This window comes from Schistosoma mansoni, chromosome 6 (genome assembly GCF_000237925.1).
Source record: "Schistosoma mansoni strain Puerto Rico chromosome 6, complete genome".
NCBI classification, from domain to species: domain Eukaryota; kingdom Metazoa; phylum Platyhelminthes; class Trematoda; order Strigeidida; family Schistosomatidae; genus Schistosoma; species Schistosoma mansoni.
In genome coordinates, this window is record NC_031500.1 from 2,996,730 (window position 1) to 3,024,339 (window position 27,610).

The 27,610-nt window shown below is 32.9% G+C and overlaps 1 protein-coding gene across 1 annotated transcript; it reads right to left on the reverse strand.

Annotated features, from left to right (window-relative positions):
- Positions 1–124: 124 nt before the first annotated feature.
- Smp_123640 (serine/threonine kinase) lies at positions 125–26,425 on the reverse strand (the record flags this gene model as incomplete). The annotated part of the gene is given in 12 exon segments (XM_018797967.1): positions 125–2,275; positions 4,699–4,836; positions 10,955–11,092; positions 13,769–13,977; positions 16,351–16,440; positions 19,027–19,258; positions 24,415–24,619; positions 25,740–25,943; positions 25,978–26,078; positions 26,095–26,207; positions 26,247–26,342; positions 26,374–26,425. 12 exon segments carry the CDS (start codon positions 26,423–26,425, stop codon positions 1,733–1,735), a joined length of 2,121 nt encoding a protein of 706 aa, XP_018652955.1. The 3' UTR covers positions 125–1,732.
- Between the last annotated feature and the right edge of the window lie 1,185 nt (positions 26,426–27,610).

The following is a 27,610-nucleotide window of genomic DNA, read 5'->3' on the forward strand; positions in this document are numbered from 1 at the left end:
TTAGATCGATTCATGACTCCAATGGAAATTATAATACAAATTGAACTCATTTATGCGGTTACATTTTTCTTTGTAAAAACTCTTCTTAACTAGATTACTCTTTAAATGATAAATTAGAAAGGAAGACAAGGGATGAGGAAAATAACCTTTTCTTTTTATAATTAAAACACTAAAAGCAAGTGTGCACACATATACATGCATACAAATGTACTTCAAAAAAGAGCAATACATAAGTAAAAACAACACAAAATTTATTTGCTTATTTTTACACAATATATGCATTATTTACAATTCAATATGAAAAGTCATCAAACACAAAGTTGACCTTTGTCCACCATGCCTACACGAAACTAGTTATAAAAAGAAAATGCATATAATAAGTGAAAAAGCGTAGTGGAGAGACAGGGAGCGAGATGGTCAGAGGAAAGAGATAGCAAAAAAGCAGATAAAGAAACTGGGATCCCAGTTTGTTTTTTATAGGAAATAAAAGATATCTACATAAAACGAAAATGAGAAAGCCCCATGGGATGATAGTGTACAAACAAAAAACCCCTAGGATATAAAATGAAATACGACTCTTGCACTGTGTTCAAAAATTAACACAAGCGATGGGCAAGTGTAGTAGTAGGTCTATGTGTGCGTGAGCATTGTGAACAAGATAGTCAAGTCAGTAATATTGCAACAAACAGTATACGATGAAATAGTGCAAAAAATATTACGAATCAAAAGTTGAGATTAACAATCCCATATATGTTAGCGTATGACACATATCTATGGAAAAGTAAAAAAATGTCAAGCTGGATTGCCTCTGTTTAGTTTTATGTTCAGAAAACAAATGAAAGCAAATTGAAACACATTTTATTGATTGACTGGTTGGTTAATCGGTCGGTCGGTTGGTTTAAGTTTGATGAAAAGGTAGAAAATAAAATTTAAAAAATTAAGACGGAAGTCTGAGTAATCTAGGAGTGTAGTAACGTAAATATTGCTGACAAAAAAATAACTGATTTTTTGCACTAAATTAAAATATAGGTCACCAGACGTACGTAGATGTTCAAAGTTGAAATGGATTCTACATCAGGTAGATAAATCAAACAGTGTTTATAAAACAGAAATAAATAAAACAAAACTTTTGGAGGTTAAAATTGATTTGTAGATAAATGGAACAGATAGATCAGGCGCTAATTATTTATAGGATAAATTTATACAAATAAACACAAGGAAGAAAACAAATAAGCAAGTAAGCAGGTACGTAAGGAAATATGCCTATCATCACCTTCAAAGGATGAGAATAATAATAACAACATACAAAATAAGAAAGACCAATTATTGTATTGTTTCATTTTCTTGCTTGATTGTACACTTACCAATAAAAATGTGGTCTGTCATAAGAAACAAACTGGGTTAAATTTGAATAAAATAACAAAATTTGAAGTGAAATGGTTTGGAAACTGTAGAAATTCTCATTGATAACCTAGAAGTCAGGGTTATTGAAAATATATAAATGCTATGAATAGGATGAAATTCGATCCATCATTAAAAAGGATATCCCTTTTTTTCGGGAAAATAGAAAAGTAATAGGAAATATTAGAAGATAACTGATTCATTGAACAGTTGTGTATAGTTAATTCAAAACAGAAGATAATTGATTAACAGTACAATTGTAAACATACAGATGAAAATAATGATTTTTCTTTGTCAAAAACAAAAACAAAATCAAAAAACCACATAGAAATTATTTCGTACAAGAACAGCATAGAGTTGAAAAACAAGTACAAAAATGTGAATGTTGACGCTTTGAATTGATAATTTCATGAGATACAGCGCTAGAGTCCACACTACAATGACTATTAGTTGTTTTTGTAGTAAGAAAATCATCAGTCTTTATATCATTCTGAGTACCGAGTGTATTAGTTGATATAGACGTTAAACAATCGGATTTAACAATTTTTTCTTGTTTAAATGAATGTTCTTGATTTGATAACTTGGTTTCGGCAATCGATAAATCAGATTTATTAGCCTTTTCTAATCCTGATGAAACACCGCTCGTTGTTATTTGTTCTTCAATGTCTACTGGATTATTATTATTAATTATTGATTGGTTATCATCAATAGGGGGACCATGAGGTCGATGTTTACGCTTAAACAACCTACTGAAAAAACTTTGACTGTGAGAGTTTTGTTGAATAGGTGGAGTATCGGGATTTAAATTATCTACTAAAGTTCCATCAGATTTATAAAATTCATTTAAATCATCGAAACAACCAGTTTCTAACATCTAAAAGAAAAGAAAAGCAGAATGATAAGAATTTATTATAAGAATAAAAGATATGGTAATAATGACTATTTATGATTATTATTATTAAGTAATCACCATCCGGTTTAGATTACAAGTGAAAAATGAGATCAGTAGTTGGAGACTAGGTGATATGGTTCAGAATTGGTCATCAAGTCAAAAGAAAATTAGACAGTTGACGGTATTTATGTGGTGTATGCTACTTATGTTGACAGATATAAGTAGTATGTAGCAGCAATCGGAAGTGGAATGCCTGTCAGCCGAAGGTTGAATTGAGGAGAACAGAAAGGGAAACGGAGCAATTGTAATAACAACGGAATTGAAAGAAGCGTGAAACATGTGAAGGACAACTGAAGGAAGATGTGCAAATAATGTATTTAATGTACGATTTTCATATTTTACGAAGCTACTCTGTAATCCCACACTAAAAAGTAAATTGATTATTCCCACCACGTCTAGTTCGCAACGTAGGCGGAAACTTAGCCGATGTATACGGTGAACTATAAATGTGTAAAAACAGCTTAAAAACAAAAAATAAAGCTGGAAACAATGTAATATATCTGACGGTAGAATAATCAGAGAAAGAAGTACACAAAATTCAGATGGATTTCGAGTCGCTTCACTGAAAATTACCAACCCTTGAATTTAGTAGTCAGTCAGGCTGATTCTATTGAGATAAACCACACACTACTTTACTCAACTTAGACTATCATTGACGATAAAGCGTAATGATAATGATTCAAACACTCTGTGTGACTGCTAAGAACTTTTTCAAACCTAGTTTTTTACCAGCCACAATACCACATTTAGTTAGATAAAGGCTAGAAATTTCTCTAACGACAGATATCAGTGAAAAGAGAAAAACAAAAGAGGTTTTCTATATTGATCTACTTATCTTCTTACGTGTAACACTGATACTACCCATTCAATAATTGTAGAAAAGGCGATGTATGTTTATAGTGAATCTCTAGATCGAGCCCGAATTCTACCTGATTTGACTAAACATCCAATAACTTTAAAACGTTATTTGATATCAACCAATTGATTCATCATTGTATATTTTCTAACCACACGTACTGCGTACCAAAATGTTTTACACCAAAGAAAAATGTTTCATTGCAACTATTTTTTTACTACATATTCAACAAATTCTGTACATTAACAGCATTTCTGCATACTGTAAGGTAAGTTAGCGATCCTTTAACAAGCATGAGATTTACGAAAAGTCGGAGAAAGAAAGTGTTTTCATACAAACATATATTTTAAGGGATTTGTCTGAATTTAAGAGCCAGTAAGTTCATTCGTCTGAATATTATAAAAGATGACGGATGCTTACTGAACCATACATGTTCAGTTACTAATAAAAATTCCTGAAATAATCGTAATCTGTGGTTTTGAGCCTTAAATGTCAATAGAACCTGACACATATTCATCGCTTCAATTCGCCGAACTCGATTATAGCAGAGGAAGATAAAATTATCCAGACAAATCCGAAAGTAGTAGAAGTAGTAACAGTATCAGCAGTAGTATAAAATATTATGTTTAGAAAAAAGAAATAAATAGATATAAGAAGATTTCGGGATTCAAGAACTAAAGGGAGATAAAGGGTGAATACACCTGTGACATTATCAATGGTTTTGAGCCATGCTACTCAAAGTCTCTAACCATTTATTTCAATATTCATGAGGACTTTAATAAGGTAGCCTACACAAACCTACATGGCTCAGACCAACAGTCAATGACCTTGTGGACTGAAGACATGTATCGGTTCGGTCACTCCTAACTTTCTTCCAACCTACTCCTACACTAGACAACACCCCCCGTCGAGGTAGGCGGTGATTGTGCATATCTAACACATATCTCAACCACCTCAGTTGATTAAGATTTACTACTTCATCAACTGATTAGTCATCTTTATCTAATGTCCTATTCCTAATGCACTGTTCACTCGGTGGTCACAAAACACATATATGAATACTGTGTATTCTTAAAGGTCATGCTTCAAATCCATGAAGTGGGACAGAGCGAAATGTTATGCAGTGAACTTTTCCTTTGGTTGGTAGACGGATACTTCACTCAAGCCACAGGATATGCAAGTGGTAGAAGCTAGACGGGTCTTCTGAATATGTGCCGGGATTTGACCAAGAACTAACTCCTCAGGCGCATATGTATTCGATGTCCCTTTGTACCAATATTTATGTCTTTAAATAAATGAATGTAACTCCCCAAAAATTATGAGATTTCAGAAACAAGTAAACTAATCGCTGTGCTCAACTACTTTCCTCCTATCATTAGTTTAGATGCTGACTAAGATTAGCTTTCGATGACATGAATAAAAATATGTTACAGCGGCATTATATATATATATATATATATATATATATATATATATATTATACACTTACTTCATTCTGCCATGGTATACTAACAGCACCAGAACAAAACTTTTTATAAAATTCCATATCTTTACTGTCTAAAGTAACACCTTTAATTGTAGAAAACTGTTCAATATCTAAAACATCCTTTGCATAAACTGCATGAGGCTGTAAGATAAAAACAAAAAAATATATGGGAAACACTGAGAACAAATAAACAAACAATTGGTAAATTAACAACAATCAGGTTAAGTCACAGTAGAATGATTCCATTGTTATAAAAGTAAAAAGATATCCATTCAATAAAGAAAAAATCAATTTTAGAATCTAGTATGTAAAGTTTAAGTCAAAAGTGGAGAATATAGCCAAAACTAAATTACAATTATTAAAAAATAATAGAAGTCAGTGAAGGAAATATTCTTTTTACCGAAATCATTCACTTAAGCTGTAAATTCGTATTTATAGTTATTTGATAAGTATATGAGTTTATAGAAGAATAGAAGAAATTGCATCATAGAGTAGTGATCTGAGATTTCAAATATCAGAAGGTTGCGTAATGAGCAAGGGGTCAGAGAAAAATAAGGTGAAAATAGTTTACGGGTCAGAATTATGACACACTTTTTCACCTAATAATCTACCAGGTCAAAAGAATAGGATCAGAGGGAAGTTGAATGAAAACCATATACACTACTGAGGCATTGATGATCCATCAATTTAGGCCAACCTTTCATTTTCCCATGAGCCTAATTCCCTTCTCCAGTATGTTTTGGTTTCGTTTCTGTTTTTATTATTTTGTGATTTTTTTAAACCATAATCAGTTATTACTATTGTCTAAATATCTTTTATGATTATTATTCGATTGTGATCATGATTTGTACGTTTTTCATTTCTTCTTCTTCATATTTGTTAAGTGGATACTTGTAATCTCAGATCATTATTTTATGACTCAATCTCTTCTATCCTTCTATAAACTCATATACTTATCAAATAGCTATATATACTAATATACAGCTTAAGTAAATGATTTCGTCGAAAAGAATAGTTGCTTCACTGAATTCTCTTTCCTATTTTTATTCAATGATATAATTAGGAATACATTTCAGTAACTAAGTACATATTGACGTACATATCATTCAATCACAATTTGTGGATTGAAGAGAGGAGAGAGGTGAACGGAGAAGATCGCGTGATATTAGCCTAACTGTCTTAACTAAAGCCCACGAAATGAGATCTTTGATTCCAGTTTGTAATGAAATGTCTAAATTACTGGATTGTACAAAATAACTAAGTGTAAATATTATGAGTATTGAGGTTAAGACATTAGTAATATATTTTCTAATTAATCAATGAATGTAACAGTATTTGTTTTTTCTATCTAATTAGCTTAACTGAGAAGATCACAACTGATTAACCATACACACACAAATAGGTGAGAAATTCAGACAGAGCTAGTGTAGTGAATGGTATAATTTTTTATCTTTGTTTATCATTTGAGAGAACGAAATCCAAGTACATTAGAATTCATGAACAATAATTCAAATAAAAATCCTCTACAATATCCTAATTTAATAAATACAACATATGTAAGGGTAAAATTAGTTCAAAACTTTTAGATTTGAAGATAAACAACCATATGTTTTGATGATTGTCACAAAGATATTTCTTAAACATGTTCTTCTTAGGCATTTGGAATTGACTGAGACAGATAAAATCTAACCAATATTGAAGTATTTGTATGAGTGATTTCCATTCATGCAAAAAAACTGATTGTCAAAAATAAAAAAACTGTTTTCTACTGGAATGACGACACCAACAGATTTGTAAAAATCCAACTCCTCACCTATCAAGATAGTTCAACAACTAATTTTAGATCGAAGTAGTGAACTAGGAAGCATAATTTTCATGTGCAGATTACTACTATTACCATCATATACCTTACTATATAATGTAAAGCCCGATGACTGATTGTTTAAAAGACAAACAATATACTATTTGAACCTATCAAAACTTCCTGTTTTAATAAGTCACTTATAATTTTCCCTTTTCTATTTGTTACTAAGTGACTAGATACTAAGTATGCAAAGATGATAAGTTGCAGTGATAAAATCATCTTGATATCATGACCCAGTCATAAAATCTAATCAAATCAGTTATAAAAATTAGTTCACTTGAATGTTTCCGAACACTAACTCTACACAATTACCACAAAGCATAATTGTGTAAGTCGATAATTTTCTTTTTTTCTAAATACCTAATCGACTTCTTCGAAAAAGTTCAGTAACTTACGTATTGAAAACAGTTATTCATATTAAAACATATGGTTGGTGAAAATATGCTTAATTGTGAGAGGTTTTCATTAATGGAACCTAGCATTAACCACGTAACACTGAACTGAGTTGATTCATTCTAGTGTGTAACATTTCAGTTGAGCATAGTGATGATCACTTAAATGATCGAATATATCCCATTTCGATTTCACAACAAAGAGCACAATGGCACTTAGGCGATTCAACTGAAATTTCATAATTTTAATTATATTTAACTTTAGAATACTAGTGATATAGCACAATCATTATCCAATAATGTCGGTGGTTCAGTAACTCGATATTTTGTAAATTGTGTTTTGGTGTTAGGTCGTTGGAGATATTCAGTAAGAATTCAGCTTAATTTGATCACTACTAAAGAACTACACACAAACATGGCATTGGACCCTACTCAGTAATCAATCAATGAAAATAACCCGGTACTACATGACGCTAATCGTGGCCTGAATAACTCAATGATAGCGTTTCAGACTGTGAATCTGGATAATCTGAGATCTAAATCCACAAAGAGCATCAATTTCAACCACTTCTAACCACCTAATTAATTTTATTTGGCAATAATGAATATTACAATGATCTCAAGAGTTATAAGTAATACAAACACACGCATTAACAGTTAGAAACAACAGTAAACATAACTTTACAATAATTAAAGTTATTTACAGCTAGACAATACTGTTTGTTAACGAAATCTCCCCTTAGACGTGCGTCTATCGGCACGAGCACATGTTAGTTTTCAGTTAGTCACAACGTAGAACGTAGTATGTACTTACATAGGTTTGAGTTACCATACCTCATTAGCACAGAGAGATGATATAGTTAAAGAAAATCCTAGAGAGTAGTAAAGGTAGTGATAGTATTGGCGGTAATAGAAAATATTAGACATAGAAGAATCGATTCGAGAAGAAAATATAAATTATTGAAATAAAAATAACTCTAAGGAATTCAGAAGCTTAGAATATGGGGGAAGACAAATAACGGATGCACCTGCGCCATTTCAAATGATTTTGGGCTATGTCATTCAAAGTTTCTAACCAGTGTTTACAATAATCACATGGACCCTGACCAGGTAGTCTATACTCGTTAACATGGCTCAATTCAATTGACAATGAAATCATGAGCTAATGTCATGTTTTGGTTCGACCGCTCCTAGTTTTCTTCCGGCCTACAACAAGTTGACGGTTATGATCATTTAATAAACAAATCAATTGTTTTTGGGATTTTCCCATTTTACCGATCAATAGCAACACTTCTTTTTTTAAGAAAAAAGTGATAAGTCGAATTAATACCCCATAGGTATCATTTAGCTTTAATAATAAAAAAATAACAACACGAACAAAATGGTTCTAAAACGTGATCATTTACACGTCTATGTACTTGGCATTTCTGTATATCTAGTGTCTGAGTTTGAAAGATAGCTAGTGATACTATCCAGTTGGTCAGATATGCACATACGTAAAAGTGAACAAAGCGTTTTCTTTTTTGAAAATTAGAACTTAATATTTCGAAGCCGTATAGATTAACTGTTAATAAAGATTTTTAAAAAGACTTCATTATCATAGTAATTTGAATGACGAGCAGTTGTTAGTTAGATCACTACTGAAAAGCTGGAAGCACCAGACGGCCGTTTCACCCTAATAATGGAACTTCTCAAAAGAGCGCATCCATGACCTTGCAGCTGGGAATCGAATCTGGGACTTTCAGTCTTGTGAGTAGACGCCTAACCTTCAAACCACTAAGTCGGAATTCAACGGTATTAATGTCACGAAAATGAGCGAACACTATCCATTGTTTGTGGTAGATTACTATCTTACACTCGACGTGGTTGAGTTCCATTGGTCGCGGCTTCTCACTAGAACCTCAAGAGTTCCATCTTGAAGCTAGTCACTAGTGAGAACATAATTATTATTAGTATGGTGGAATTTGTTACGATTGAAGGATTTTCAGTTTAAACCATTATTCATGAATACGGGCTCGTGAATGCACATCGCTGAGGAGTCCCGTACTAACACGAAACGGCCACCCAGTGCTTCCAGTTTTTTAAGTGGTCTAAGATCAGCTCGTAATTTAAGCCATGAAAATTCTGCATTCTCCACAAGTCCCCCTTGACTTCCATATTAACCGATTCGTTATAATCAAATAATATCTCACTTTACTTCCAAAATATATCAAATCGTAACACTACACTAATAATATCATAAACGCAAAAGTCTATACCTCTATTCACCAAAAAGCCCTTACCTACCTAACAATAATAAAGACAAAACACAAAATGATCTTGTTCTACTATCAGCATCCATTAATTTCAAGAGACTAGAAGGAATGAAACTGAGCAAAATAAACTGTAGGAATTGATATATAAAGAAAGGTTTCCCTTATTGGCATCGCAGTCATCATCATCGAAACAATTACGTAATCACGAAAAACTAAACGACATATTTATCAGTCTAGTATGCAAATATACACACCATTATAGATTAAACAACTAAGAAATTTGACGCAATGAATTACTTTTAGCTATCATTTCAGAAGTACATGTTAAACCGAACACACAATTTAAGTCACACGTTACAAGTTTGCAAAAATTAAATCTATAGCCTAATGATTTAAAAATTAACAGTTAACTGTGAAAGTATTAAAGGCTATTTCAATGACTGGTACTTTGATGAAGAAATTGGGCAGTCGTTTTGCCATCGCATGGGACTCTTCAGGAGTGTACATCCACAACAACTGAACATTCAATCAATCTTCAAACTAGCTCAACGATCACTCATTGTCATTAGTGAAAACTATTTTACTTCCGTTGTCTGGAAATGATATTATTCTTCAAAACATATTTCATCAATAATTGCATATAACAAGAATACAAATTTCTAACATGATTAGTTGATTCAAATTTCACGTATTTCAATGTTTTGATAAGCCTTGAAACAATCTCAATAAGATTATCTTCAATAAAATGTAACCCAATAGAAATTTACACATTTACAATCTAGTATTTTTAGAGTATTAACAATGTAGAATAATTATAAATAATAACAAGTTATAATTATGAAATGATGAGAACGTAATCAAAGTGCTTAAGAGGGTGAATTTTACACTGTAACCACGTGGGGATGAAGAGTTACATTTGACGCGACTGGACTATAAAAGTTAACTAGATATTTCTTATATTAGAATTAAATTTAACATTATTCAAGAAATTTCAAAGATTTATTTCCTTTGTTTTTACGTGTATATGTTGAATAAAATTTTCTTTTTAAAGAGGAACTTACTCAAATTAGTAATTTTTCATAAGTTCTGTATTTCTAGAAAAATGATGCGACAAATTAGGGATATTTTTTGGTAATCGTAAATTTATTTATTTACTCGTAATCCTACAAATTTATATACAACTTGATATTAAAATTATAATTATGATTAACCTAAAAGCTTTTAGTTTGATTTTATAAGTAAATATAATTGTGAGCTATAAATATGTACGTTTCGACCTTAGTGAAACTTATCAGAGAAATGAATGCCGGACTTGTTACATGTGACACAACTTATTATTTTATCATCGCTAACAAGATATTAAGTGATCTTATTTAAATGAGTATTAAGTTAGTGAATTAAGATTTTACTGTTAGTTAGACAGTATTAGCCTATAAATATATATCCACTTAGTTTATTGGTAAAATATTAAAATTATAATGTTATAACTTTAACTAGGTTAGAATAGCTGTTTCGCCTAATGCTTAACGCTCTTAAAGAGTATTAACCATTATGTTAGCTACCCGATTTTCAAATATTGTGATGTGAGATAGAACCAAAGCTCTGAACTTTTAAATTGTATCGTTAGTCTTCAATAAATATTATATGAACTTATATTATTTGTAAGAAGTATAATGTCCAGATTGATAGATTTATTTATCGCCAACACATGTTTATTTTCGTAATATGTACCGAAGTGGTAAACTTACATCAGGAAGAAATGGTGCATCCTCAAGTCCAGCTTCTAAACGTACCCAATTAATACAGGAAAACCAGTTGTGATGCTTAACACTTTCGGGACCAGCATCATCGCAACCAAGTCGACAATGTGGATCTTTTTGTAAAAGCTTTAAAAAAGGTATGACGAAGAATTTAGATTTGATTATACAAGGCAAAAAAGAACTCTAGCGAAATTTCAGAAAGTGGAAACTAACCATCACGAATGTAGATTAAGAAAGTCGCTAAAATCCACCACGATTTATTATTATTACTACATGTACATTTTAAAAAATACACAACACATCAATTACTAATTGAAGGAATTTAAACAATTTTTATAGGTAACATAGATTATCAGATGAAATTAACAATATTATTATTATTCACCTAAGAGATATGAACTAAAAGCCAATTGTGTTAAAACCGCAGTATCTAATTCAATGATCTGGTTACATGTTCCTGAAAGATAGTACTTTTTCAAAGAAAAAGTATATTAATAGCCCATAAATATTATATATAATTGTATATCTGTTATATTACATAAAATACCAAATGAGATTTTTTTCTAAAGAAAAACAGATTAGCCAAGTTTTTTTTCGGATGTGTTTGCCTTCGATCGTGGGCGGATGAAAAGTATTCAAATATTTTACCGAATAATATCACTCTAAAGATTTCATATACACATACATTGTTGACAAGTATGGAATTTCGGGTTTCTACCAATGGCTTTCATTTATTAAACATTAAAGTGCATATTGTGTAATCTATCAAACCGTATAGATTAGCGAACATACTGTGAGTGTTAGATGAACATTTGATTGCCTGAAATGATAAGACAGCACACAATACCAGTTTCTATCAAGTGATAATTAATAGAAACTTGTATATACAAGTTTAGACATACTATAATTAGAAAATCACATAGTAAACAGATTGTAATTATATATATGTATATATACTAACAAATTCATAGGTGTGAATCCACTACTTCACCACAGGGAATCAAACTGAAGACCTTCGGCTTCAAGCGCAAACGCCTAACTTTTAAACCACTGACCCGGGAAACAGTTGTATACATGACTAAGACAGAAAAGATGTCTAGTGCTTTTTGATTTCCAGTGATAGTGTATTTACGATCAGTCTGTGATATCAAAACCCTATCATCTCCACAAAACCCTTTACTGATAAACAAAGAAGTTTGAATTGCTTCCGTTTTGATGAAGTAACAATCACTGAATTGTTAAAGCCTGATTTTCCTTAGTGTTATATTTGTAGCTTGGTTGCATCATAGTATCCTTCTTTTATTCGCTATCTATTACTAAACCCTACTGTATTATTTTTACTGCTATTATCATTATTATTATTACTGGAATTCTACGTATCTTATAGTTCAGTAAAGTAAGAAAATGTATCCAATATGTTATTTTATCTATCCGAGCCAAGACGTTAATCCTCAATAGAATTCTTTGTATTTATTCTCTTCACTTAGTATTTCTTTTCTTATTCCAGCCATTAAAATATTCATTACATTATTCAATAAGTAATCGATGAAATAGCAACAATAACAAGTAAGTGTTTACTTCCAATAGTAAATTTATTACACCACAAAATAAATATGAAACAATCAGTTGTGTTTACGTCACAAGACTGACAGGGAGTAGATGTACGATATATATAAATAATGTAAAAATGTTTTAATATATATATATATATATATATATATATATATATATATATATATATATATATAAACCATCGCACATTATGTAAACAGACAAAGATTTATATATTAAAACACAAATTTACAACAACAAAAATTTTTTCCCATTATTTTAACTTAGAAAATTGCACTTTTTCAAAAACAGACAAAAAAACGAGAACACTTTCACTGTGAAACGATATAAAAACAATTTCTAGTGTATTTAAATTAGTTAGATGATTTTTATGTGTTTGTTTGTTATGTTATTAGTTTTATTGTGATGTTATAGATTTATTTTTCAAACTTTGAATAACATCTCTGTAATCAAGTACAGGTTGATGTAATCAACAATCATTCATATTTTCTATGTGTGCTAGTTAGTTAGGGATAGTTGATATGAACCTTTAGATCTAAGTTTCATGCTAGTTGATATTCGTTATAAAAGTACACCTGAAATCTAAAGGGAACTAATCGTTCTTGTGAGATTCGAATAGAAGTCATTCAACTTAACAATCCAGGACTTTACCACTAAGTTATACAAGTAGCGACGGACCTCTTACAGGATTGAGATATAACGACTGGTTGATTAGTGATCAATGTCATATTCGTTTGGCTCTTTTACCACTGATCAGATTCTCTAGAATTTTCTTGGCAAGGGGGAGTACACAGGTACCACTACTCAAATTTTTAAGTTGAAGCAGTTGCACTGAGGCTCTAAATCATCCCATAATAATAATTGAAAATTAAGTTCTTAAAATGGTTTGTAACTATCAAAATAATATTTGTACATGTATGTTAAACGGTAGCAAAAATAATCCACATCAGAAAACCTGAAGCATTGCATATTCTATCTTAAATTTTTTTTAATATCAATGATATTATGATTCTAACAAACTTGCTTTTCATCATATTAGTTTACTCACTCCTTTAATATGGTGGTGTAAAGTGTAGTAACTCAGGTTAAATACTGTTTATGACGCTAAACAGATAGATTAATTAAACAAGTATAGTTAATTCCACTCTACGTTGATTTGAAGCACTTACATAAATTGATTTTTGTAATAATAAAAGAGATTAGTCATACAATGATATAATATTAACTTACAGATTGACAAAATTTTTTTGAATTATCGGAAAATTTATAATTATATTCTTCTGTGTCTTCACATACACGACGATCAACTTCTTCACGCCGAATACGTTCTTTACGTCGACGAAATGGTGCTTGTCCCATAATCATTTCGTAAACAATACAACCTAATCCAAACCAATCGGGACTGAATGTATAACGTGTATTCATGACTACTTCAGGTGCTATATTAGTAGTAAGTAAATTGAAGTAAATAATAATAATAATAATGGGCAACTGACTTTTGATGATAACTTAATGACAATAAAATTTAAATTCAGTGTAGTTATGTTACTAAGATAACAATTCACTAAATCTACTTGAATTACACACAGAACACACATGTTCGACCTATACCTACACATACAATGAATACACGACATTAACTATACAACAGACTCTGTAAGCAATGAACAACAATTTTCATTACATGACTGATTGTTTTAAGTAAATTTCATTTACAAGGTATCTAGTTATTATTCGATTAAAATCAAACGTATAGTTTAAAGTCAAATGATTAACAATATTGGGAAAGATTCAATTTAAAATTTTATTTGAACACAGTGTTTGAAATAAAACGATGAAAAAATTGTGAATACATCGTTTTTACCTGTTTACACATGATGTAAGCTGTGAGACCTTCAGCATTGACAACAGCTGTTAATTAGACCTGATAGTTTAAAGATGCTTAGAGAAACGAAACATTATCGAAAATATCAAGCGTCAAACACTTGCAGGCTTTCAATAAGAATGTGGATCCCATTTCACAGAAGCAATAAGTCAGACCACTTGAAGATAACACTGATGATCATCCCTGAGGATTTTTTTAATCTCGAAAGAGTGGAAATGTGACTGCTGAATTATTTAGCTCAGAAAACCATGAAAAATTATGGAGCACCTGAGAGCTATTTAGACTTAGTTAAGAACTCCAACACCCCAGACACATAAACTAGCTAGGGATTGAATCATGAACTTTCAGATTCTGTGTGAAACGCGTTACCTATAGAACATGATAGATAGAGCTTACCCATGTTGGAAGTGGGACAGGTCACACTGATTGGATTGTATAATTGTTGTGTTATATTCCGTGAACCACTGAATTTCGACTCAGTAGTATAGAAAATACAACATTCAATTGACAACAGTGCAAATATGGTTTTCAGGTAACTTAAAATGTATTGGTTTTATCGGTGCACTATCATCATATATCTCTCCAGTTAAATTTCGGACTATGGTTCAAACTCATTAGTATATTGCAAAAAGATCTGATTACAAATTACTGACTTATTATTTCTGAGTATAATTAGTAGACCTAAAGCTTGCCTTTATGAATTACTCAAGTAATTATTCAATGATAGGTTGATAACATTACAATTCAGCGTGAAAAAATACATATGAGAATTCCAAATTTTAATTATGAATTAAAATCTATGGAATCAGCAACGTTTGATGTTTATGTCAACAACTTTTATATTTAAATCAAGATACCGTTCGGATTTCAATGATAGCTTTTAATCCAATGTAACAAAACAGAGAATTTATGGACGGTAGATTAGCAACACCTATATACTGGAGTCTTAAATCATAGTTTTTATTGGTTATTCATTTTGTTTCCATGTTTGATAAACTATTTTTCAATGAGAGAAAGACTAGTATGTCCCAAGAAATATTTTACTGCGTCTACAAAAGATAATATTATTGCACAACACGTTTGTATATGCTTATTAACAGATGACCTGGAAAGCATAAGACAAAACAAACCAGAAGGAAATGCAGTCAATGTATTGAACGTATCATATGAACTCAAGGTGGGATTTACAGCTCTTAAAGGTGAGAATTCCAAATGTGCTAATAAACAAACGATATATATATATATATATATATATATATATATATATACATGTAATTATCCCAATGAGTAGGAAAATTGTATTTCTTACTAACTCTCTATCTAATGCTCAATGTATTTGAAACTATCAAGTCCAACCTTGGCACCGATACCTATAAACGATATTTTAGAGGTAAACTCAATAGAAGCCAATAAAAAGTTTAAAAAATAGTGAATTTCTGAATATGAAGGCTACGTTTTAGACAAACAAAACATTTGACTTTTCATCTATGCACAATCATAATTGTTATGTGCTTCTGGAATCAACTCATTTTATAAGTGAAATTAACGATGTGTAAATAAAGACAAACAATCAGACACTGCTGTCATTATCAGTTCATCTTCCTTTCATTTACTATTCAAAGAAGCATGATCAGTAGCGAATTAAATTTCTATGTATCAGGGATGTGAAAGAATAACAAATAGAAAGTATAAGGGAAAGATTGGTAAAGCGACATTCCAAATTTCAGTTGCTGTATAGTTATAGAACATATTTTCATACAAATTCCGGAGCAAAATCAAAAAATCAAAATAACATGGTCAATGGATGGTGGCTAGCAGTGGAATCCAGAACGTGCGTTCCACCCTAAATGGGTATCGTCAGCTGGATATATATATATATATAATAGACCAGTTAAAGATAGATAAAACAGGTGAGTCCTAAACTTACCCATATAACCAGCAGTTCCAACTCTTCCTTTAGCTGTACCACCAGGTTCAATATATATTGCCAAGCCAAGATCCGAAATTCTAACGTGTCCTAGTTTTAAAAAATATTATGATTAACAAAACGTATTAGTAGATAGAAATGTTCAATATCTTTAAAGATAAATTTGCAAAACCAACACATATACTTTGCAGCATTTCCTTAAACTCAGTAAAAATATGAAAAGTTAAGTTAGAAGTTACTTCATGGAAAAAAAATATCAATTTATGGATTTCCCATTGGTATATACAGTATAGTTGTGATGAGAGAATAAGTCATCCATTGTTCGTTTTCTCCAGATTATTTACTAGTTAAACAGGCGTATGACCAGAGGAAAGAGAGAAACAGAGTATATTCAATTGCATTAATTTCATGCTAACGCTTTTCATTGATACATCTTTGATAAACTAACTATCAAAAGAAACTTTTATGTTAAGAATGAAGCGATTTATGTCGACTAAGATGGTTGAAATTGTATATTTAAGGAATGCTCAATGAAGATATGTAATTCTTAACCTTAAAAATGTGATCTGTTTACGATTAATGAACACGTTCTGGTGAGAATGAATTTACAGATGAGTCAGACTAAGAAACATGATCAATGTGAGAATTTACACCTCTATAAGCGTTAATACATTGCTGATTAAACTATTTAGCTAAAGATATAACAGGCAACAACGGTGGTAGATGGATATTTAAACCCAACCAATTATTTTGAAAGAATAATTATTAAATTGTACAATTAGTGTAGAAAATGTCATAAAATAGATGGGGTCAGAAAGATATGTAAGAAGTGGCTATGTTATAAGTTTTTGATATAAATAAAATAATACATATGTTTTTTCTAGCATTTTGCCTATCGAAACAACCGAAACCAACTTAGCTTAAGCATAAAATAAAATTTATTTGCTATGCAGTTGGAGAATTCTTAATTTCACGATGCAATCCTTACGGGAGTATAATCTGATTAATTCTTCACTAATGAGTTACGAGAATTGTATTTTTTGTGGTAAACTATAGTTACCGTATATGTTAGCTCAATTTATAAATAAACCCATGGAGACAATAAACGAATGATTACAACTGAAAAAGCAAGTAGCTGAAGACAGAATGAAAATGCAATACTAAGACTGAGAGACTAATTGCTGAAACTCCAGATATCTTGCTATATGCATAAAACCAATAATTCTCAGAAACCTAACCACGTTAGTTAATATTCTCGATTTGGTGAGCACATTCCAATGTATCTAAGCAAACGCCTAATTAAGATTAAATAGAACTAATTACATCCAGTACCTTATTTAGATTTTAATTGATGACTTTTGTACTGAAATCTATGGTAAGGGTTCGAAATCATTTGAAATATGCTGCGCCATTCCCTACAAGAAGTAGATTCTTAAGCGCCAAAGAGTTATCCATCTCTTGTTCACATTCAAATGACAATATTTACATTGTTACGGCTCCTAGATTTATCGTTTGTTAAACTATAGAAGCAGTCATAATCCCTATCAAAACAATTTGACTCGTGAAATGATAAAGATTTGTAACTCAGATGAATGCTTTAGAATATGTTGTGTCTGTAGAGCTCTATCTGATTTAATTCAGAAGCGTTGTTTGTCGTTTTGAACAACATTATCATAGCTTACTTCATGTAAAATTTATCCATAACGATAATGAAAGCTTAGCGATTGAGCCATATAGCTAAAAGAACATAATACAAGCAAAACGTTGACTTGTTTATTTCAAAGAAATCAACAGGAATTAATGGCTGTCGAATTAATAAACACGTGTAGCATAACATAATTCGTATTTTCTAAAGAAAATCGTAAGGTTTGAACAAAAGAAGTTAGTTGTGTGCTTTAGGTTTAAATACGCTTACGACATGAATATGAAAGAACTATTTGACTTATCACAAAGAATCACTCATGGAGTTGGAAATCAAATTCAAAGAAGCTCAATAAATATTGATTCAAACTGTTTACTAGTCTAAAAGTTATCCTGTCAATAGTATAAATACATTTTAATATGTAACGAAGATTTTAAGAATGGAATAATTGAATAGAATATTTTCTTTTTCACTTAACTAACCGCTCCTATAATAATAGTAATAAAAATAATAATAATAACAGTAATGAAAAACATTTGTACTATTTATGGATTCTAGAAACTAATTTGAGAACAGTAAAAATAAATTAATTAATACGATTTTCGGTTGGTTCGAATGGTTCAATAAGGATCACTGGCTTTGTCCGATGGACTACCAGAGACTAAACAGCCGTGGTAAATAACCTAACAAGAGAATTCAATAAAAAATCAATGGCTTTCAGTTCTTAATATGGTACTTCAACATAATGAAAAATCTGTGTTTTAAATTAATAAGTACCAAAATAAAATCTACGATGATACAGTCAGTGAATGTATCTTTTGGCAAGTTTTGTTAAGAATGTGTAAAAAGAAGCAGAAAAATTAAACTACTTCGAACTTGTTCATTCATAATCATTATTAAATTGATATCGACAATGTGCAGATAAACTTCAAAGAATAGTCTACTGAATCAAAGATAATTCATACAAGCAAACAGAATAAACGTAATTTTAATGAGAAGCAATGAAAATAATTGAACAATAAAGAATTACCAACCTTGATCATCAATCAGAATGTTTTCTGGTTTTAAGTCACGATAAACAATATTTTGTGTATGCATATGTTGTAAACCTAAAGTGATTTCTGCGGCATAAAATCTTGCTCGATTCTCATTGAAACCACTGCCATTATTCATATTATGGATATGGAATTTAAGATCACCGCCATTCATAATTGTAAGAACTAGGCACAAAGCATCTTTGGTTTCAAATGTATACGCCAGATTGACCTGAATATATCAGCAATAATAACAATAATAATAATTAACAGGATGAGATTATGAAATAAACGTGTGAAAATGTACGTTTACTTTGACTAAAAAATGAATTGTTTTAAAAGAATAGTGCATTAATCAATATCATATTGTCTATATTCCCAGTTTTTGTTGTTTCGATAAATAATTTACTATGAGCATCTTCATATACTTAGCTTTGAGGCTCAATTCTAGCGTAGGGGTTAAGGATATATCCAAATGCCTAAAATGGAGTAGGTAAAGCATGGTCAGAAGAATCTGTGATCCAATGATTGAGAGCCGAATGTTTTAATAACTAAATCGCCATTGTTGTTTTTGTATATTGTGAATAAACAGGACGACCATTTAAACAACTTCTAGCGAATTATACTACTTGGAGACATCGCTTACGTACAATAAATGTTTTCTATCAATTCATTATATACGTACTGATAATATATATATACTTACGCCTGTTACCGCTCGTGGAGGAGCATAGTCCTCCCACCAACATTCTCCATTCAACTCTGTCCTGGACAATCATTTCCAGTTGCTATTCATCCTTTTCATATCAGCTTGCAATTCCCGACACAGTGTGATCCCTGACCTTCCTCTTTTCTGTTTCCCTTCAGGATTCCAAGTTAGTTCTAGCCTCGTGATTCAGTTTGAAGATTTCTGTAATGTATTTCCTACCCACGGTATCCGGCAAACGGACACTCAGTATCTTGCGTAGACAATTGTTTATGAATAAATGTACCTTTCTGATGATAGTTGTGGTAGTTCTCCAAGTTTCAGCTCCATATACTAGAACTGTCTTGATGCTCGTATGAAAGAGTCTGACCTTGATATTGGTTGACAGTTGTTTTAAGTTTCATATGTTCTTCGATTGTAGGAATGCTGTCCTTGTTCTCCCAATCCTCTCCATTACATCTTCATCTGACCCTCCACGTTCATCGACGATGCTACTTAGATACGTGAAAGATTCCGCCTCTTCCAGAGCTTCTCAATCAAGTGTGATTGAGTTGGTGTTCTCCGTGTTGTATTTGTGGATCTCACTTTTTCCTTGCGTATGTTGAGGCTTACTGACGCAGAGGCTGCTGCTACACTAGCTGTTTTCACTTGCATTTATCAGTGTGTATGGGATAGGAGGGCCAGATCATCTGCGAAGTCCGAATCGTCTAGTTGATTCTGAGATGTCCATTGTATTCCGTGCTTCCAGTCAGATGTCGAGGTCTCCATAATCCAGTCAACCACCAAAAGGAAGAGGAAGCAACCTTGCCTGACTCCAGTCTTTAGTTGGAATGCATCTATCAGCTGTCACCCATGAACCATTTTGCAGTGTAGTCCGTCATATGATTTTGACAATCCTCTCAGGTACTCATACCATAGTGTCGAAGAAGTTTCCATAACGCTATCCTATCCACACTGCCAAACGCCTTCTCATAGTCAAGGAAGTAGATGTATAGTGATGAGTTCCACTCAACTGATTGTTCAACGATGATCCGTAGCGTCACGTTTCGGTCTGTGCAAGACTGATCCTGACGGATTCTAGTCTGTTGATATGGAAGTTGAGCGTTTACTGAATCTTTCATCCGGTTCAGCAACACTCTGCTGAAAACTTTTCCTGGTACTGACAACAGTGTGATGCCTCTGTAATTCTCACATTTGCTCAGATCGCCTTTGTTATCGTCTTGTTATCTTGATGAGGTGTCCTTCTTCCCAGTCTGTCAACACTTCTTCTTCCTCCCAAATCTTCCTCGATAGAATGTGGAGCAGCTTTGCAGTTAATTAAATGTCTGACTTTAGTGCCTCAGCTGGTATGTTGTCATGTCCTGCTGCTTTCCCATTCTTGATTTGTCTGATGGCCATCTTGATTTCTTCGATCGTTAGTGGAGTGACATCTATAGGTAGGTTTGTGTGTGCTGCTTCGATGTCCGGTAGATTCAGTGGAGCTGGTCTATTCAGCAGTTCCTCGAAGTATTCTACCCATCTTTTCCTCTATTCTTGAGTCTCCGTGATTGTCTTCCCTTCTTTGTCCTTGACCGGTCTCTCGGGTTCACTATATTTCCCTGCCAGTTTCTTTACAGTGTCATATAGTTGTTTTATATTTCCTTCTCTTGCAGCTTTTTCCGCTGTCGTTGTTAGGTATTCCACGTATTTCTGCTTGTCAGCTCTAATGCTCTTCTTCATTTGTTTGTTTGCTTCTGTGTATTCAGCTTGTTCCCTGACTTTCTCTACTCGTGTTTGACTGTTGTTAATTGCTGTCTTCTTGTTCTTCCACTCTTCAATCTTATCCAGGGTTTCCATAGAGATCCATTCCTTATGATGATGCTTCTTGCGGTCGAAAACTTCCTGGCACGTTAAAGTTAATGCTTCTTTGATCCCTTCTCAGTTATCCTCCATAATAATTTCTTCTTCTTTCAGTAGACCTTGACAGGCTTGTTATCTGTTGATAAGGGTTATCGTGAATTCGTTGCTTTTTTTAGTATCTCGAAGGAAGGGTGTATTGAACCTTTGTAATCCTGTTACCCCAGATGCCCAGTGCTTCTTTAGCTTCGGTTATGTACATTCAATTTATCTTCAATTACAACCTCTGAATGTTGGTATTCTTTACCTAACATTATTGACTGTTCAGTTATCGTCGACTCAAACTAAGGCACATTCATTATAAGCTTTTAGCTTACCAAACTTAGGTAATTCATGATTTTCTTACCAGGTATTTTATTTTGTATGACTTATAAGATAACCCTGATAAAAGTGTGTGTCGAATAGTTTATCTTTTTTAAATAATAAATGTCAAAGCTATGCGTAATACAAAGGTCGTAGAAATTAAAGAGGATATAGACGTGACGGAAACAAATTCTGGAAGTTAATTTATAATAACTGCTTCTGCTAGCCGATATATCCTTACAACTAGTTATGTTTTTTAAACCTTGTGATCACGTTCTGAGATAGCTTATCTGATTTTATGACCCAGCAGCTTTGATTAAACTACTCTGAGTTATATAGCTTGTGAATATAGACTATTTACAGAAAAGTAGAAGTTCGCAATGAATTCCAACCACTCAAATGTTACAAAACATTTGATATTAAATAATTGATGTACAGTTCTTCTCAACGACGTAAACGAAATCTTAATCATCGGACTCATTGAATTTTCTAAATAGATCTATTGCTCTCAATCATGCCCATTGTCATGCTTGTTTACAAAACAAAATGGCCATAGGTCTGGGTATCAGTTGTTCGAAAGACTAGATTACGCCGTAATTCAAGTTTTGTGAAGAACATGAAAAATGGACTCCAGAGTAGCACGTTGAATATTTTTAGGGCGTTGATGAAAAAGAAAGAAAATGTGGCAGCATGGACTTTTAATGGCCTATTTCTGACTCGATAATGATCGAACGATATTGATTTCAATGAAAAATATCCTGTTTACCTAACTAACCTTGTTGATAACAACGTAAGTATAAAAAGTCAAATACGAAAGTATCTAAGAAACGTATATTCCAAGCATTTGACAATGTAGGTGGACAATAAGAGACGAAAGGAAATGCATGTGGACTGCAGTTTCGGAAATACCCTAATCAGTGAGTAATAGGTGACCCAGTCTTTATTAGCAAGAAAGAGATACAAGTGAATATACGGACATAGACGTACTAGATGCACGCATATATGAAGCATACTCAAGTTAACACTTGAGTAATTAACAAGAGCAAACATATAGGTGATAAAATGAATGGAAAGATTTAAATAGTTTATCTGTCCAAAGGTTAGAATAAACCACGTAGGCATGTGATAACAGAGATCTACCGCAGATCTATCACGTGAAGAACTACTCTTATCATTAAGTGTAAAGATAATACGATTCCACCAAACCATAAAATACAGGCTTCTCAAAATGTATTTACTGGGTTAGTGATTTTGGTGGGTAATTTAACATGTACTGTGATTATTAAACAGTGGCTAGGAAATTACAGCGCTTTCCTAACAGCTAACTTTCTGGTTCAAACCCCGCCTCAGTTACTTTAGTTTGGACAGTGAAGTATTCAGTAGCCCTCAAACGAAAACGGACCTACACTTTAGTGTTAAGCTGCATTGGAAATCAAACTGTACAACATCGTGTAAGGATCTTCTATAACACAGATAGGAACCTATGTTGGCCCTTAGCCCTGATGGTGAGATACCGGAAGTAATTTGGGAAGTTTATGTGCATGGGTAGTTGTGTGAGTGCTAGTTTGCTAATCGAGATCGGTCGCGAAATCCAGACCAGCTTATGCCAACGTTAGTCACTACTGGTGTCGTTATGACGTTGGCCTAACCATGAATCTCCAGGTATATCGTACTGCAAAGCGAACAGTCCTTTTAGATTTATGAACCTGGTTACACTAGCCTGCGAACGTTAAAAGACTCTTTCAGTTTGATCGTTTCTCTTTTTAGGGGATTTCCCACATAGGGTGACAGCGTCAAGTGAGTAATGCTGGTGTTCAGAAATTTGTTTGGAAATGGTGTAGACTACCCTTAAATCCGTAGTGTTACTGTGAAACAAGGTTTAGTTGCTTGATAAAACTTTTAAGCATGATCTAGCAACTGTTGAACAGAGTTTGCTGGCTCCGGAAATAGGACGGAAGTGGAGAGGTCAGTTCATGATGTGAAGTCGGAGAATGAAAAGCATTTGTTTTGGGTTCGCATGTCTTGGTATATCAATGCTTCATACATTGGATAGTAAAATCATGAAACTCAGTGAGTTTTGATGTTATCGAACAGTATAGTGGCTTAATAGTCAGGGGACAGCTTCAAGAAGAAAGTTTTATGTTCAAACCCGGCCATACTTGGTTTTAGTTGGGGAGCTTAACAGTATCATTACCCCCTACACAGACTGATTCCGAACAGTAAACATAAAAGCATACTTAATAAATGAGTTAAATTATTAAGGTCGAAAGAGACACTAGTGCCAATCATGTTGGAGTTTAGCACACACACTCAAAATGTTATGATTTGGAAGCCAAAATACTTTGTTAGTTTTGGACATAAATGAAAAAAGTGAAAATTAACTCCAACTAATAACTCAGTGTAAAAATATTTGATGAATAGAACGGCATGATAAATCTCTAACCATACTAGGAAAAAATACAACCAGTTAAAAGTTAACGAACCACAAAACGAGAATTGACTCGTTGTAATGTTTCCTTCTCCATCATGGCCATATTTTCTGCATGACGCTTTTTCATGCGTTTCTTTTCCATTTTCTTGCATGCGTATAACTTCCCAGTTGCTCGAACTTGACAGGCACACACCTCTCCAAATCCCCCTTTGCCTAGGACTCGGTACATTCGAAAGGTGTGTTTGGTGACTGGTGTTCTGAAAGTGTGAAATAAACCGGTAATTCAGAGCAAATTCAGGAAATTCTTGTCACATTTTAAGACGCAGATTGGTGAAGGCAAACTAGATGAGTTATTCTACTGGCATCTACGAGCCATAAACAGCAAGAATTAGCTATTTTTAATTTACAAAAGTTATATTTCATTATTTAGAGGTTTTATAGGACACACATCGGTGCCCTTTACTAAATATACTCGAATAAAACTGAATTTACTGATTGAGTTCCCCTTAAACGTTTTTCAGTAACGCTAGAAGCACTCACTTTTATATGAATGTTATGGAATAACCATTAAAACTTTTTTCTTCCCAATATCTAGATGGTTAGCCTTTTACTGGAAGAATCTACTATCATCAATATACAGACAGTAAGATTGTGTTACGGAAAATATAGTCTTCCGAAAGATGGACCTTCCACGAAATAACAAGCATTCGGACCTGTGAAACAAGCGAGAAATAGTTTGAACTCATGTATAAACTAAATATAGTGAGAGCAGTATTGGCCAGTCCGTTTATTTGGACAAAGACAAGATTAATATAAGACAGAAGTATGTCTAGGTTTATGATTCCATGGTTAGCGTTAACGAACAGACAAAATCAATATAAAGGAAGATGAGGGAACTAAAATCACAACACCAACAACAACGGAACACAAAAATAGGGTAAAAAGTCTGCAGTCATTGAAGTGAGAGAACGACAAATTTCACAGTGTTTGTTTAAAATAGGGGCCGTCGCTCAAAAACGCAGTTTAGGAACATTTTCCCTAATGTTGAGAATCAGTATGATATGGAACAAAAGGCTTTTCAAAATAAAGAGGATTATTAACCTTATCAGACGGTTAAAGGTATGATGAAGTTTATTAGCTCAAAATACCATTATATATGACAATTACAATTACAGAACAGTTCAACCACTACGTAGACTGACGCTAGACTCAACTAGAAAGTAAAAATTGAATATTCAGGAAGTAAATTACTAACACTACTGAAATTGAAATATCACCATAAAATTATTGAAAAACCTAAGGATCTTGGTGCATTTTACCAGAACCTTGAGTTATAAGAGGACAGTAAATACGTGAATTTATTACAGACAAACCTACTTTTCTAACCATTTCCACTGAAGATAGCGATTAAAGTAAACTGAATTTAGAAATTCAGAAAATGGTGAGTTTCTTAAAAAATCTTCAAGGATCTTGAGGATTGAACGAAAGAGTTCTTTGTCAGGATAAGCGTCATTGGACTGTTCTAGAGCATGTAACACTGAGTTGTCGTCAATGTTTCCAAGCTGATGAAACTTTTTGCCACTCTAAGAGTAAAATAGGAAAAAGGATGTGTTACCATGTCTGAGAGAAACCTGCGGTAGATTTCCAACCCAATCTTTTGACGTTCGCTGGGAATGCACACCGCAAATGTGTTCTAAAGTTGAAGAATACACAACAGGATAATAAAGCCTACAATAGAATCCACAAAATCAACGACATCCGAAATGAAATTATTGCTCCTACAGAACAACCGGAACAATCTCTTTCCAATCGGCTGCTGCTCCACAATAAAATCATAACTCAAATCTGCGCGCAAGAGGCTTGGTAAACTTATCTCGTAAATACCTAAACATTTCTTCAAGTATGAACAATTAGATATGTGAGGGAAGGCTAATAATGTCTTCCACTTTCGGCTTCGACCTTTGTCTCCATCATCTCCACCTGACGTAAAACATTTAAATGTATCCCTTACTTCTTTTAGCCTTTATATACACAGTATTTGCAACAATATTCTCCAACTCCATACTTCATCATTAGAGGGTAAAGTAGCACATAGCTTAAGAATGCAACGTTTACATACTGTCCAATACGTACATAATTATTAATTAAATAGTATGTATGCCCAATGTCTCTCGATTTTGACGTCATTCTGTGCAGTTCTCATGGTATCTCTGATTTTTTATTCCAACAGCAGGTTTTGTTTCTCTCGAGTCTATTGATGTGATAAGCAGCTCGTTTTTACTAGAGCAGTTTCGTGATGTAGGTGGATAGGATTTGTTTGGCTCTTCCGTTCAAACCATCTCCAATGTAAGAAGGTTATCAATCCCTGTTCAAATTATTGCTTTTCAAATCTACCTACCGCAGCCAGATTTTGAGTACACTACAAAAATAAGAGGGAATTATCGCTATCCTGTTTCAGATATCAGTAGTACTTCTGGGACAGTGACCGTGATCGCAAGTGCTTTTGAGTCTGTAGGACCTTGATTCTGGCAGTTGTCTACACATGATGCCTCATAACATCTGCCGTTAGCCACGCAGCTTATATCAAGAACATACTTGTCAGGTTTTCCTTTTGTTATAGCTAATCTCCACATAATAGGAAACAGACTATTGGTTCTAGAGTAAACCTGTCTAATGATAGCGAAAAACCTATTTTGATTCTTAGCAAATAATCTCAGCCTTTCGGCGTAACTTCTGTGATAGATGGTCATAATGTCACTATGAAAAAACAACTTTTGATTCCAGAAAATAATTTTAAAGCCAAGAACCATCAATAAAACAAGCTTACTACTATAAAAGTCTTCCTAGGTCAATACTTTCCTCCCTCACTGATCATTTCACAACTATCAACTGCTTTGCATGGTAAGAACATAGCAGTGGTTGTTGTGCGGTCTAATAATTATGGATAGTTACTATGACATGTTGTTTCTGAAACTCCAGAATAAACATGAGGTAAACTTGTCAATAAGAATGTTGACGTCCTTATAGAGAATGAAATACATTGTTATTAACTATCACCAAATGCCAAAACAGAACTGGTGACCGAACACTGATACAGCAATCCGTTTAATCATTAATTACACGACACTCATTCGCTGGTACAACAATACTGGCACGATGTCATTTATAACTGTTTTCGATCGATATTATCACTGATTCTAGATTTAAACCACTAACTGCAGGTCTCAAACGACACAATATGGGGGCAC